We start from the raw sequence: 12,981 nt of genomic DNA on the forward strand, positions 1-12,981 counted from the left end.
CGATGTGCATGTGCTGTAGAGGGAAGTGAGGGGCAGATGGGGCTCATCCACCTGGGAAGTATCCCATCTAGGAGAAGGAAAACTCTGATCCTAAACCTTTATTGCCCTGCAGGATATCTCCAGGAGAATAAATAGCTAAGACGTGAACCCTACACAAACCCAGAGCGGAGTCCCTAAGAGGGTTGGATGGCGCCTTGCACACCTTCTTCCAGCAACTCCTGCAGCCAAGCTGGTGCCAAACGTATTGCTCTGCTTTCCTTTGGACCACATCAATGAAGCCGAGAGGGAGGGGTCTTGTCGTTTGGGCAGCCCAGGACCTCCAGACACCTTGCACCCTGGGGATGTCACTTTGGTGCTGATAAGGCAGAGGTCTGACTTCACCCCCAGAGTGCACTCCATTGTCTCTCGAGACAGATAGATGTGAACAATACTGGCTCCAACACTGGAGACAGAATGATAGGCAGAATACACATTGCTGAACTAAATGGGCCAGTAGCCTGGCTCAATTTAAGGCAGTTTCATGCGCACCAGCTGCCTGCTCTTGGTCCCAGATATATGGGCCAAACTGCCCATGAATATGTATTATCTAGTAACCCTTGATAGCCTCATCTTCCATGAATTTATCTAATCCTCTTTTAAAGCCATTCAAGTTGGGGGCCATCACTACATCCCCTGGGAGCAAAGCTGACTCTGCGCTGTGAGAAGGAGGACTTTCCTCTGCCTGTCCTGAATCTTCCAACATCCGGCTTCATTCCGAGCACCTGTGAGGAATCTAGGCAAAGTCGATGCATTTCATTTTCTTTCAACATTTGAAATGAGAGTTTGTGTGCAAAAAGCTTGAGAATCTAAAAAACAAACACTAATGGTACCACAACTCAGGACCACCTACATGTGACCTGAAATTATTCTCTCTCTCTTTCTGCCCCTTTCCACAGACACTACCTGTTGATGCTGCATTCCAGCAGAATATCCTTTGGGGCAAACATGTGGGAATTCCTGGGCAGATGAGCATATCTCGCATATCTCATGCAACCCAGGCCTTTAGGGACACCGCAAGACCATGACACACGTGTTTCTCTCTTTGTCATCTGGCTGTAAGGAATCCATTGTCTTTTTAAGAGTGGGGGCACACTTTCCAGTGTGGATTAGCAGCAGCCCATGAACTTGAGAGAGAAATAGGAACAGGCACAATAAACAACAACAACAATAATAATTGGCTGACTGGGGAGGTCTTTTTGAGCAGCCCCCAAACCCAGCTACCTGGTCCCTTTGTTGTGTGTGTTTTATGCTCGTATATTCACGGAGGGAGGAGAGGGCTATGGATGGCTACTTGCCGGGATGCCTCTGCTCTGCCTCCATAGTCAGAGGCAGCGATGCCAATACGGGTTGCTGGAAACCCCAGGAGAGAGATGGCCCTCGGACTTGGCTCCTGCTTTTGGCTTCCCCACTGAGGCATCTGGGTGGCCAATATGGGAACGAGATGGGCCATTGGCCTGATCCAACGAGCCTGTCTGCGCACAAGGCGTGCGTTTTTACTGTGGGGATGAGGCCGAGGGTGATGCCCCCACTCCGCCAGTTTCCCACACCTTCTCCTTTTGCATGCACACGGTGCTTAGTGGTGCATCGTTGCAGACTCACCTGAGGGATATGGCTAGTTCCATCCCGGAGCTTGAGCTGCGTTGCTATGGCACCTGGCCGGCTGCCTCACGCCCTGCTTCCCCGCCCGGCCAGCTGAACTCCCTCGGGCAGGCGAGGAGGCGTTTTCCAGGCGGATCGTACCATCTCCAGCCAGGCCGAGGGAGGAGCGCGCCGGCCACAGAGCGAGCCGCCGGCTTTGCAATCCGGATCCCCGCTGCTGCAGCGCCAGGAAGAGGCCGGCGCGCTGGCCTCGCCTCGCCCTCCCTCCCGCCTTGACATCTCATCCCCGAGAGCCGCTACTGCCGCTGCCCCGCCCGGCAATGCAGGGCTCCTCCTGTTCGCGGGGCGGGCTTTGATTTGCTGCTAGATCTCATGATTTTTCCAGGCGCCTGGCGCTTCTTTTTTCCTGCCTGCCTGCCTGCTTCCCCCTTTCCTCCCTCCCTCTCTCCCTCCTTTTTTAAAATGGCGGTATGCATGAGACACCCATGCTAGGCGAGAGCCCGAAGCCAAGGAAGCCGCCCCAAACTTCTCGCCGCCACCGCGCGCCGCGTATTTTGCGCTCCGGCCCGCCGCCGATGCCTCTATGGGTCGCTGCCGCGGAGAGCTGACCCCCTTCCTCGCAGCAGCGGAGGAGAAGCAGCAGCAGCATAAGGTAAGCGGCGAAGCAAAAACCTCTCCCCGCCCCCGGTCTTCTTGCGCTTCCCGGAATGGCTCGCCTTTTTATTTTCGAAACATTGTTTCTCCCCCGAAATGTCCGTTGCGAAGGAGCCCCTGGGGCTTGCCCTTTCGCTCGGCTTCCAGACGGTCATTTGATCTCGTCCTCTCTGAATCGAATCCAGAGCCTTCCACGTCGCCCTGAGGTTCTCTGGAGTCCACAGAATCTCAGGAGGCAAGGCGATATGTATGTTGAACATAATAATAACCTCTCCAAACTCTGCGCGTCTCCTTTAACTAAAATAGCAGTTGTTAAGAGCTGGAAATTTTATTTCTGCTTGTTTGTTTGTTTGTTTGTGTGTCTGAGGGGTTTTGTTTTTAAGCATCAGAACAAGAAAGTTTTACAAATAACATTTCTGAAAAATTACTTACTGTTATTATTTATTTCGTTTGGAATTTGCTCACCACTGTAAAGTTCCACGTTTGGTAGGTTGGGAAAGGGCATTTGCAAACTAGCATTAATAGTTATATTATGTATCTTTTTTATAACAAACAAATGGTTGGTTGGATTGACGTTCACATTGTTTTGAACTCTTTACAAGACTAAATTGCGGGTAGCTGTGGTCTTTGAAAAACAATTGGCAACATTCTTGATGGGGGGTAATAACTGCAGTTTGTAATTGTCAATGTTTGGGGCGTAAGTGAAACTCACAAGGCGCTTTCCACGATTTCCTCACTGCTAAAAAGGAAAAAAAGTTCCGCTCCCCCTCCCCCAACAGAGTACCAGCCAGCCCCAAACTCCTTTGCTGCATAGATTAGCAACCTTAAACCCTGCTTTTTGGACGAAGAACTTTTTGGCACATTAAGATGCAGAAAGAAAGAAACAAGCCCCATACGTTGTAAATGCTCTTTTTATTCTCTGTGTTTTATCGGGTCTGCGGCCGTATTAAAAAGGACTAGCTGACTGATCGAAAAGAATCCCCAGATCCATATGTTTACTTTGATTTTCTCGGAAATTATCGTGGCGCAGCAAACAAAATAAGAGCCTAAATATATGGAGGCCCGGGACTGATGATGAAGTCGAACCAGCATCTTTTTCTGGGGAGGGTTTTATATCGATAAATAAGCTGGAGCGCGTTGCGCGATTTTTGGTAGCGTCGTCCCCTAACCCTCAACCTCTCGAGTTCTGGGTGGTGGATAATTTTTTTCTTTTTTAAGCACCTTTAGCGGACTAAGGAAGAAGGGGGGGGGGGATAAGCAGGCGAAAGCAGCAGTCAGCCACCAACCAACATCCCAAACACATGCGCAATTGCCGGCTCTTGCCACCGCCGCACTGTAGTCTGCCTGGAAACAAAGGGGCTGGAGCGCGCTGGAAGTTGGCGTTGTGGCTCCTTCGCCTCTCTCCCCGCCATCCGCGTTCCCACGTGCGAGGAGTTCACGGGATCGGCCAGGCGGCCGCTTCGCAGCGCTGCCCCCCACCCCGCACCCCGTGGCAAGAGAAGAGGCGGCGCGCCGTGGTGGGATTGTGCGTGCGAGCGCCCTGCGCCGCAGTCCTCGGAGGGACCTGTCGCCTCCTTCCTTCCCTCCCTCGCTCCTTCCTGCGATGACAGCTCCCGCCAGGCCGTCGGGGTGGGGGGGAGAGCTTGGGCACCTACTCCTGGCTGCTGACTCACGACTGGACAGGAGGAGGTGGGGCGGCGCGGCGCCTGTCACTGGCACCAGAGCGGGGTGGGAGGAAGAAGCAAAGGGACGGATCTGGCCTGGGGGAGGGCCAAAGGAGCAGTCTCACTCCCCCACCTTCATGAAGCATAATTCCCAGGTTCATGGTCGTGGGACGTAATAAAGAGATTGATGGATTGATTTCCTAGGTTCCTCACTTTCTCATATATATTTCATAGTATTTGTAGATCCTTAGATATAGGAGGCTGAAATATACAGGCAACATTCCTCTGATTTTGTTAAATGAGGAACTAGTTTGTTCTCCTTTCAGGGTTTCAGTTTCAGGAGGGCTGCCCCCCTCCCTTCTGTTTGACTTCATTTTAGGTCATAATCTCTTGCAAGCCAGCTGGGTTTGGATCACAGACAGAACTGTCCTGAGGGTTAAAGCAGTCAGTAAACCCTGCTTAATTTCTATAAGGAAATAAGAGAGTTAGTCTGCCTGGGAAGGGTGCCTTTGGTGCTGGGGATCCATCCGTTGATTGACAGATTGAAAGTCCTGAGTGGTGACAGAAATGCTCTCTGCACTTGCTCAGAGGCATTCTGGTATAGGGCGATGCCTTCTGTTACAGGGCTGAGCCCTTGAATCGAAAGCAGCCTGTTTGTTTGATTCATTCATTTATTCATTCATTCATGTGTGCCTCACCCAACAGAACTCTGGATTTCAAAGGCAGCATCATTAAATTGTGCCCTCAAGCTGCATGAGGTCACTACCTTTCTAAAGCTAAGCAGGTCTGGGTCTTGATGGATGACCGTAGGGAACCACACGCAAGCATCCTTGGCTTCCGTGATAGACAAAAGGTGGGATATTAACGTAAAGGGGGGTGGATTAAAATAAATACAGACTACTTGGTCATTAGGATATCCACACACCTATAGGAGCAGATATTTGGGGACGAGGGAAGATCAGTAAGCAGTGGGACCAGAAGGCGTGAAATGGAAAAGGTAGCAGTTACTCTTATCTTTTTTTTTTCTCATATAATATTTATTGGGATTTTACAAAAACATCAGTTTACAAAATACAAAAAAGAACATATGAAAAGAACAAAATAAAAAAAGAAAACCTAAAAAAATACATAAAAAAGAAAAAAATACAAATAAAAATACAATATACAAAAAACAAATAGGTAAAAGAGAATTAAAAACAAATCCATTTTTTATAACTTTGTGCTCATTAACTTGTTTCCTTGACCTCCTCACACCTCCCCTTTTTGTATTCCCATTTAGATAATCAAATCAGCAAATCCTTACCCTCTTTCATTTATCTTAACTCTATATCTTAACATATTATAACTCTATATTTTCATCCATTATCAATTCATTTTTGCATATTCTTATTAACTTTGTTGCTAATACCCCCTATTCAATCCAATCATCATTTTAACATTCATTAATTTTACAATATTTCTGTAGATAGTCTTTAAATGTAGCAGTTACTCTATCACACAGCTGGGAACAGCCCTACAGCTGTCCCAGAGGAAAAGGGAGTGTTTTACTTCCAAGTAGTGGTCACCAGTAGAGAATTAGCAGAATGAATTCTGCACAGTTTGAAGCTGAACTCCCTTTCAGAATTTTGGGAGTGAGAGTTTAACGTAGTTTTAGGAGTTGAGAACATAAAATGTGCCTTTGTAAAAGAGACTGCCCACTTTATTCCATCTCTTAATTTGTTTTATGCAGTTAGAGCTGTGTAGTCTGAAATCTCTGTATGAGCTTTTCTAAACCGTTCCTAGCGGAGCAAGCAGACTGTCCTTAGGTAAGAAGTATGGGCAAGACTGCGCTGCCCAACAATTCCTAGCACATGGAAGGAACAGAACGTAAACTGATAAGATATGAGAACAAAATGCTAGGATAACACTAAAAAGCATAACAATAGCAGTAAACCCAAGTCAAGAAGAAAACAGAAATAGATTAGCCTTCTTGTGTTTTGGCTCATTTCCCCCCTTTTTTTTCTTTTCTCTTTCTTTTTTTCTTTCCCCCTTTTTTTTCATTCTTCCTTCTCCTTCTTTCCTTTTTTTTCTTTTTCTTTCCCATAATGGCTTATGTTCTATGCCATGTACTTTGATTTTATTGTAGTTTTTTTTAGCTTTGTCTATTATTTTTATTATTATTAAGGATTTTTCTTTTGTAATTTTGGTTGTTTATATTTATCTGTATTTGTTTAAAGCAAAATAAAAAAAATAAAAAATATATCAACAGAGATAACTGAAAGCAGACAATGGCAGACCACTAATACCCAGAGCAATTAGTCAGAAGACAACTAAGAAAGACACAGCAATGGGAAGGATGGGATGGGCTGGTCAAAAGAGCCAAAGGATCTCTGGGTGCTTTAAGAACGATGACAGAGTGTCGTAACTGCGAGGGGAATGATTGCTGTAATTGCTGAAACTGATGGAGGTATTTTGTACTCATGTGTATGAGAGGTGATGTTGAGAGCAGTGCTAAGATTGCAGTCTGCCTCTTTTTTCAGAAGACTGGCTCCCATGTACGTCTGTAGAGGCCTAACCATTTTTATTCTACTTAAAGCCTGTGCCCATTTGGTGTTCCTTTGGGGAACCCCAACTACGATGAACCCTTGATAAATTTCCCCAGCACCTGCTGGATCAGGCCCACCCAGTCCAGCATCCTGTTCTCACAGAAGCCAACAAGATCCCCATTGTGGGAAATCAGTAAGCAGGATTAAAGCAGAAAAGAGCAAAAGAGCTCTTCCCCATGGTTTCCTGCAACGGGTGTTCAGAAGCATTGCTGCCTCCAGTTGAGGAGACAGAGCTTAACCATCATGGCTGGTGGCCATCCTGGCTGGTGGCCATAGATGGTCCTCTCCTTGGCATGTCTGGTCCATCTAGGTTGGCTCCTGTAGGAGTGAGTTTAGTATTCTTTGCTACAGTCGGAATGCCTGCTTCCTTCCTTGCAGAATGATGAAATATTTTGAAATAATGGGCAGAATGTGTGGTGCGTGTCTGTTCTTTGCTAAGGGTAACGGGAAAGCATTTTTGCGTTTTACTCTGTTTTGGGATGCAGTATTCCCCTCTCCCAACATCTCTGAATTTCATATATATATATATATATATATATATATATTATTAGGTTTTTTGTAACATATCATTTTCAACAGTAGTTAAACATACTTTTACATCTTATTCAAATTTTTGACTTCCATCAATCCTGTCTGAAAATATAAGCTAAGAAATTCAGACAGAATTAAACATCTCTGAACTTCTTAGCTTATATTTTCCCACTGATCTGAGTCACAAGGCCACTTTAGAAATCAGCGTAGTAAATCTCAAACACACATGCACACACTTTAAACATTTAAAAATAATAAGACACATGTTCAAGTGAAACAAAGTAGCCATAATGACAGGAAGGAAGATGTGCAGGGCAGCTCCACTAAAATCATCCCCAATGCCAAAGTAACAGTGAAAACCTGTTTAAAAAGAAAAACCTCCCCCCCCCCCACTCCTACCACCAAAAAAAATTGCCTTGAGCTAGCCAGGCTCTCCTTGGAAGTCCCCCTTCCCCAGTGTTTATTAACTATTATTTGTTAAATATATTTAAAATATATTTAAATTTATTAAATTTAGTACATGGACACCAGGCAAAGCAGAGTGAAGCACAAGCCTCCTGGTCAGTTATCTTCACTGGGGTATGTTTATTCTACTTTGTTTGTATAGCTACAAATCTAGAAATGGTTACTATAATTTCAGCAGAAAAAAAATCTTATGTCCCTTTGGGGAATGCATAAGTAGCTACCGGTACTTTGTGTTTTGTTCCTGAATCACCTTCCCTTATCAACAGGACTTTCTTGCCTCTGGGGTTAGGGAAACCTATCATTTCTGTATCTGGCTCAAGGGGGAATATTAACCACCATGGATCATGTTCACATGACCAGCTGGAGGAGTGTCCGACTCCCTCCTTCCCATCACCCCTGCTCTTTCTTGGTGAATCAGTTGTGCTGATGAATCAGGGGCTTCCCACCAGATGGCAAAAATCACCAGTGGGGAGGCATATTATCCAAAAGTTTAAAAGCTAACAAGAGGCAGGTGATCTGTGGCTCGCCAGGTGTTGCTGGCATCCAGCTCTCCTCATCTCTGACCCTTGGCCCTCTTGCTTGGAGCTGACGGGATTTGTGGGTTAAACCACAGAGCCTAGGACTTGCCAATCAGAAGGTCAGCAGTTCGAATCCCCGCAACAGGGTGAGCTCCCGTTCTTGGTCCCTGCTCCTGCCAACCTAGCAGTTCGAAAGCACATCAAAGTGCAAGTAGATAAATAGGTACCGCTCTGGCGGGAAGGTAAACAGCATTTCCATGCGCTGCTCTGGTTCGCCAGAAGCGGCTTAGTCATGCTGGCCACATGAACTGGAAGCTGTCCACCGGCTCCCTTGGCCAGTAAAGCGAGATGAGCGCCGCAACCCCAGAGTTGGCCACGACTGGACCTAATGGTCAGGGGTTCCTTTATCTTTAGCGCCCAGAGCTCCACAGATTCCTCATCCTCGTCTCAAGGGAAACACTGGTAATGGGACAGTGTCAGCTGCTGTGGAATAGAGAGCAACATACAACGTCCTGGAAGAGGCAACAGTGAGAGTATGGTATGTCTTTGAATATCAACCTAATGAAGACAATTAGGGGGATGTAAGCCACAGCTTTCTTCTCCAGACAGGAGCAGGGCGTGGAGGGTCTGTTGGGGGGAAGCTACAGTACTTTGGCATCCTGTGAAATGCATGCAGGCCTTCCTGAGTTTGGCAATGATTCAGCTTAGGGACACTGCAATGGGGCAGAAAGCTTTGCCCATTGGGAGCAGGGGCAGCCAGTGCTGCTCTTACTGACTTCACTTTGTGACCTCACCTCACTGGTCAAACTGGTTAGTTTGCATGGCATTGTGGGGTGGGGGGTTGTTTGAAAATAGACTAAGCAGAAGATGAGTAGCCACCACATGAACTTAACCACCTGAGCATTATATGGAAGTTGTGGGAAGTTTCTGTTCTGATGAATACAGTATTATTATTATTATTATTATTATTATTATTATTATTATTATTATTATTTTATTTTCTGTACTGCCCTCCGTTTGGGGCAGTTTGCAATATGAAAACACAAAAATACTTAACCATAATAACAAATAGAAACTATCCCCACTGTATTATTATTTACAATACTATACCATAGTTACCACTCAGATGGCTCTCAAAATTGCACCGGTTTTTGTTTTCTGCTGACCAGCACCGCTGAGATCAGTAGCTGAGTGGCTTCTTCCCGAGGGCAGAATTTGTCTGGCGAAGTTGCTGGTTTGGGTTGAGGCATTCAAAGCTCAGCTTCTCTTCTCCTTCAGCTGCCCTTACTCTGCAGTTTCAGAACTCCCGGGTGCCTGTGGGTGCCTTACAACCAGGCAGGCATGGTGTGCATCAGGGTCAGTATTTGGAGCAGCGTCCAAGTGTGTCTCAGGGTAGTCATTGCAGCTAAGTCTTCCTGGCCAAAAGGCAAAGTGGAAAGATGCTGTATCCATCATTTGTGTACAGTCTTGCCCTGTCCAAATTCTCTTGCTCATGAGGAGGGCTCTGCTGGGCAGGGCCAAGGGTCTGTCTTGCCCAAAAGCATTCTGACCCTGGCCGCTGGCCATCCTGATTCTCCTGAGATGTTCACAAGCTGAGGGTGAAGATTATTTTACAAGGCTGAAGCCTGATTATTATTATTTTTAGAAGATCCATTTAATACATTAATTAAAGTGTAAAATCTGTGTGGGGAATATATATGGCATTAGAAGGAGCATGCTTGCTTTATTTCTAGATAATAAACATTCTCCTCATAGTCGCCATTGTCTTCAAAGAGGCATTCACTTCAAAAACAAATCTTTGAATGTAGAAAGGTAGCATATCAGGTGAAAGGATTTGCACAGGATCCTTCTCCTTGCTCTCTGGTTTTCTATGAGTGGGGACTTCGTTTTTTATATTTGCTCCTCACATTGAAAGCAGTCTTCTAGAAATGTGTATTAAACCATCAGTCTTCAACTGGTGGATCAGGACTCACGGCCGGGTTGCATCCTGATTCAAGTTGGGCCACAACAGTAGGAATCTTTGGTTTTAAAAAATTGGGTCAGAGGTGGGTCCTGAAGAATGAGGAATACAGTGGTATTCGTTCCGGAGGTCCGTTCTTAACCTGAAGCTGTTCTTAACCTGAAGCACCACTTTAGCTAATGGGGCCTCCTGCTGCCGCTGCAGCACTGCTGCGTGATTTTTCTGTTCTCATCCTGAAGCAAAGTTCTTAACCCGAGGTAATATTTCTGGGTTAGCGGAGTCTGTAACCAGAAGTATTTGTAACCCAAGGTGTTTGTAACCTGAGGTACCACTGTACTGGGTAAAACCATGTGCAGTTCCTTGTATCACTTATGGGTGAACATTGAGTTCACGTTTCTCAGCTGGTTGTCTTTTGGAACTCTGGGTCCTTTAACAATGACAGCCCAGCTTGTCTTCCTAAGAGAAGTGGGATCTGGCACTTGGTGTTATGCCTCCTGGCAGGGAGCATCCCCACAAAACTCCCGATTTGGTTGATGTTCAAGAAACTTAAATGGGGAGGGGCCATAGCTCAGCCACAGAGCACCTGCTTGGCATGCAGAAGGTCCCAGGTTCATTCCTCTGCAGCATCTCCTGGGACATATACCTGCCTGAAACTCTGGGCAGTTGTCAGTGTGGACAGTGCTGAGCTACATGGACCAAAGGTCCGACTCGGTAGAGGTCAGCTCACTAAGTCCCACACCATGAAGGTGTTGTCTTCAGTGGCACAGCCGTCAGCACACAGGAAAGCTCTCCTCTTTCATTCCCCCCTTTTATTTTTTGCCGTTTAGTTCCGACTCCTGGTTGCGTTAAATGTCCTTTTGCCACCAGACAAAGACTTGTTTTATTCTGTCAGGCCTTTTCACGTCATTGCAACACATTTTAGAAACCATTAAGATGATTGGCATTATTTTTAATATACTTGTTAGTCTCTGCTTTTATAATAGATGCCTGCTCTTAAGCCCCAGTAGGTTTGTTTCTGCTCTTCCTACATTTAACTGTGGCTGGTGTTAGATTTTACACACCATTTTACGGTGTATGGAGGTCAGTGCTGGATTTGATTGTATTACCAGTATTTTGTTTTTTAATCTTTGTTTGGCTTACATTGCCCAGATAAGGCAAGTTATGTGGTAACTTGAGATATCTAAGTAATCCTCTGTTTTTGTTGTGTGGCCACGGGGGCGCATTGCTGGGTTAGAAGCACCATTGAGGGCTTATTGCTTAATGTGGGAGTAGGAAGAATGTTGGCAGCTTCTGGGTGACCTTCGGAGAGGCACCTGTTCCCAGGCTGCCCTGTCTCCCAGCGGTGGAGGGCAGAAAAAGTGTGGCAGCCATGGCCAGTTCATTAAATTGATAAGGAAAATAAATGAGCAAGATTTCCCAGCCAGGTTTTTAGGGTAAAGTCTTATTAGGCATTTCCTGTCTTCTCTCTGGTGCAAGCAAGGGGGAAATCGCCCATTCCTGATGTCTTAAGCAGTTTGCTCCTCCTTGCTTTGAAACAAAAAATATATTGTTTGGCTATACATATTCACAATATATTGATTATTTTTTTCAGGGCAAGGATGCGCAACATGTTTGACACATCAGGAATTCTGCCCCAACTTACTCTCATCATGCTTTTAAAAATTAGCCAATTTTTTAAAGAAAACATGGTTTGGCAGAAACGCCAAGGCCTCATTTCCCAGCGAGTCAGCCAAACAAGGTACAACAAGTGGCAGGTTTGGGTCAGTGGTCAGCGCAAACTACTGTGGCTGCCCTGTGATGTGCCAGTACAGTTCGGTGACATGTCACTCATGTTGAGAAGCAACGTGTTCTGCAGTAACACCTGAAGTGTTTCCTTGCAATAAAGCATCCTTTGCTGCTTTTGGTGAGTCTCTTGGAGAAGCATGGTTTTGGGGCTTAGCAGGGTCCCCCGTTAACCACACATACTTGACTCCTGCAGGGTTTGGCTACCGTATTCCAGAGCCCTTTCGGTGTCTAAAATGAGGCCGAGTGTGAGTATGTGTAATCCAATCTGTTGTCCAATGTCTTGCAGAAGGGCCTAAGCTGTGTCAATAAGATCTCTGTTCAGCTCTGAAAACAGCCTCATGATCGAGGGCCGGCTGGCGGCCTTTCTAAGGCAAGGCCTTCTCTTTCACTCACTTCTCTTTTTTTTAAAGGAGAAAGAGTTGGGAGTTTTGGCACCTAACCAGCCTGCCTTTTGCCGACTGCTGTTTACTGTTCTGTTCTTGGCGCGGCAAAACGAGAAACCCACCGCCAACTCTTCCCCAGGGGGCATTTGGAGACAAGTCAGAGCCTTGGAGGGTGGAGTGGGGCAGCGATGGCAACACGAGCCCCAAAGGAGGGTGTCTTAAATGGAGATGCAAATCTCTGAACGTCAGCAGTTCTTTGGCAGAGCTAGGAGGTGGCTAAGTTCAGGCAGATGAGATGGGAGTCCAACATCTTGCCTCCACTTTCTGACCCGCGTATTCAGGCTGACCTGAAGCAGAAAAGCGAAGCATTAGAGAAAACCACTTTATATAAAATATGCAATACATTGGAGAGCAGATTTTCTGGAAACTGAGGAGGAGCCTGCATCTGTGTGAACAGTGATTGGGCAAAATGGCAGCTCTGAAACCCTCGTGCAGAATACTGCACATACGTGGCAAGCATGTGCTGCAGGCTTCAGCTTTGGAAAGTGTTATAGATTTCTGGCAGTGGTCATTCGTCCTGAGTGGTCATTCGCTCCCTGGAGTTGCTCTGTTCTCCAGAGCATATTTGTTCAAAGTCTGTCCCTATTCTCATGACAAGCTAGAGTCACATTCCTCTGGAATTTGCTGCTAAGCAGAATGGGGGCTATATACACACACACACACACACACACACAGTGGTACCTCTAGATGTGAACAGGATCCGTTCCGGAGCCCCGTTCACATATAGAAGCAAATGTA

General features: G+C 46.2%; 2 protein-coding genes and 1 long non-coding RNA gene across 3 annotated transcripts in view; 2 read left to right on the forward strand and 1 right to left on the reverse strand.

The window, feature by feature from the left end:
* LOC310754057 overlaps positions 1–8,127 on the reverse strand; it is a 31,118-nt gene extending 22,991 nt beyond the window's left edge. Inside the window, exons 1-2 of the long non-coding RNA XR_014543568.1 lie at positions 5,446–8,127; positions 1,639–4,965 (exon numbers count right to left, since the gene is read on the reverse strand). This is a non-coding gene — a long non-coding RNA (uncharacterized lncRNA). The remainder of the gene's footprint in view (positions 1–1,638; positions 4,966–5,445) is intronic.
* The window catches only part of KLHL13 (kelch like family member 13), a 1,461,558-nt gene that overhangs the window by 831,547 nt on the left and 617,030 nt on the right, over positions 1–12,981 (forward strand). The window lies entirely within an intron of this gene.
* The window catches only part of MBNL3 (muscleblind like splicing regulator 3), a 115,168-nt gene continuing 104,366 nt past the window's right edge, over positions 2,180–12,981 (forward strand). Inside the window, exon 1 of the mRNA XM_083595470.1 lies at positions 2,180–2,290. Coding sequence (XP_083451596.1) covers positions 2,222–2,290 — 69 coding nt within the window. The 5' untranslated portion in view covers positions 2,180–2,221. The remainder of the gene's footprint in view (positions 2,291–12,981) is intronic.

Source organism: Podarcis filfolensis (assembly GCF_964270895.1).
Source record: "Podarcis filfolensis genome assembly, chromosome: Z".
NCBI classification, from domain to species: Eukaryota; Metazoa; Chordata; class Lepidosauria; order Squamata; family Lacertidae; genus Podarcis; species Podarcis filfolensis.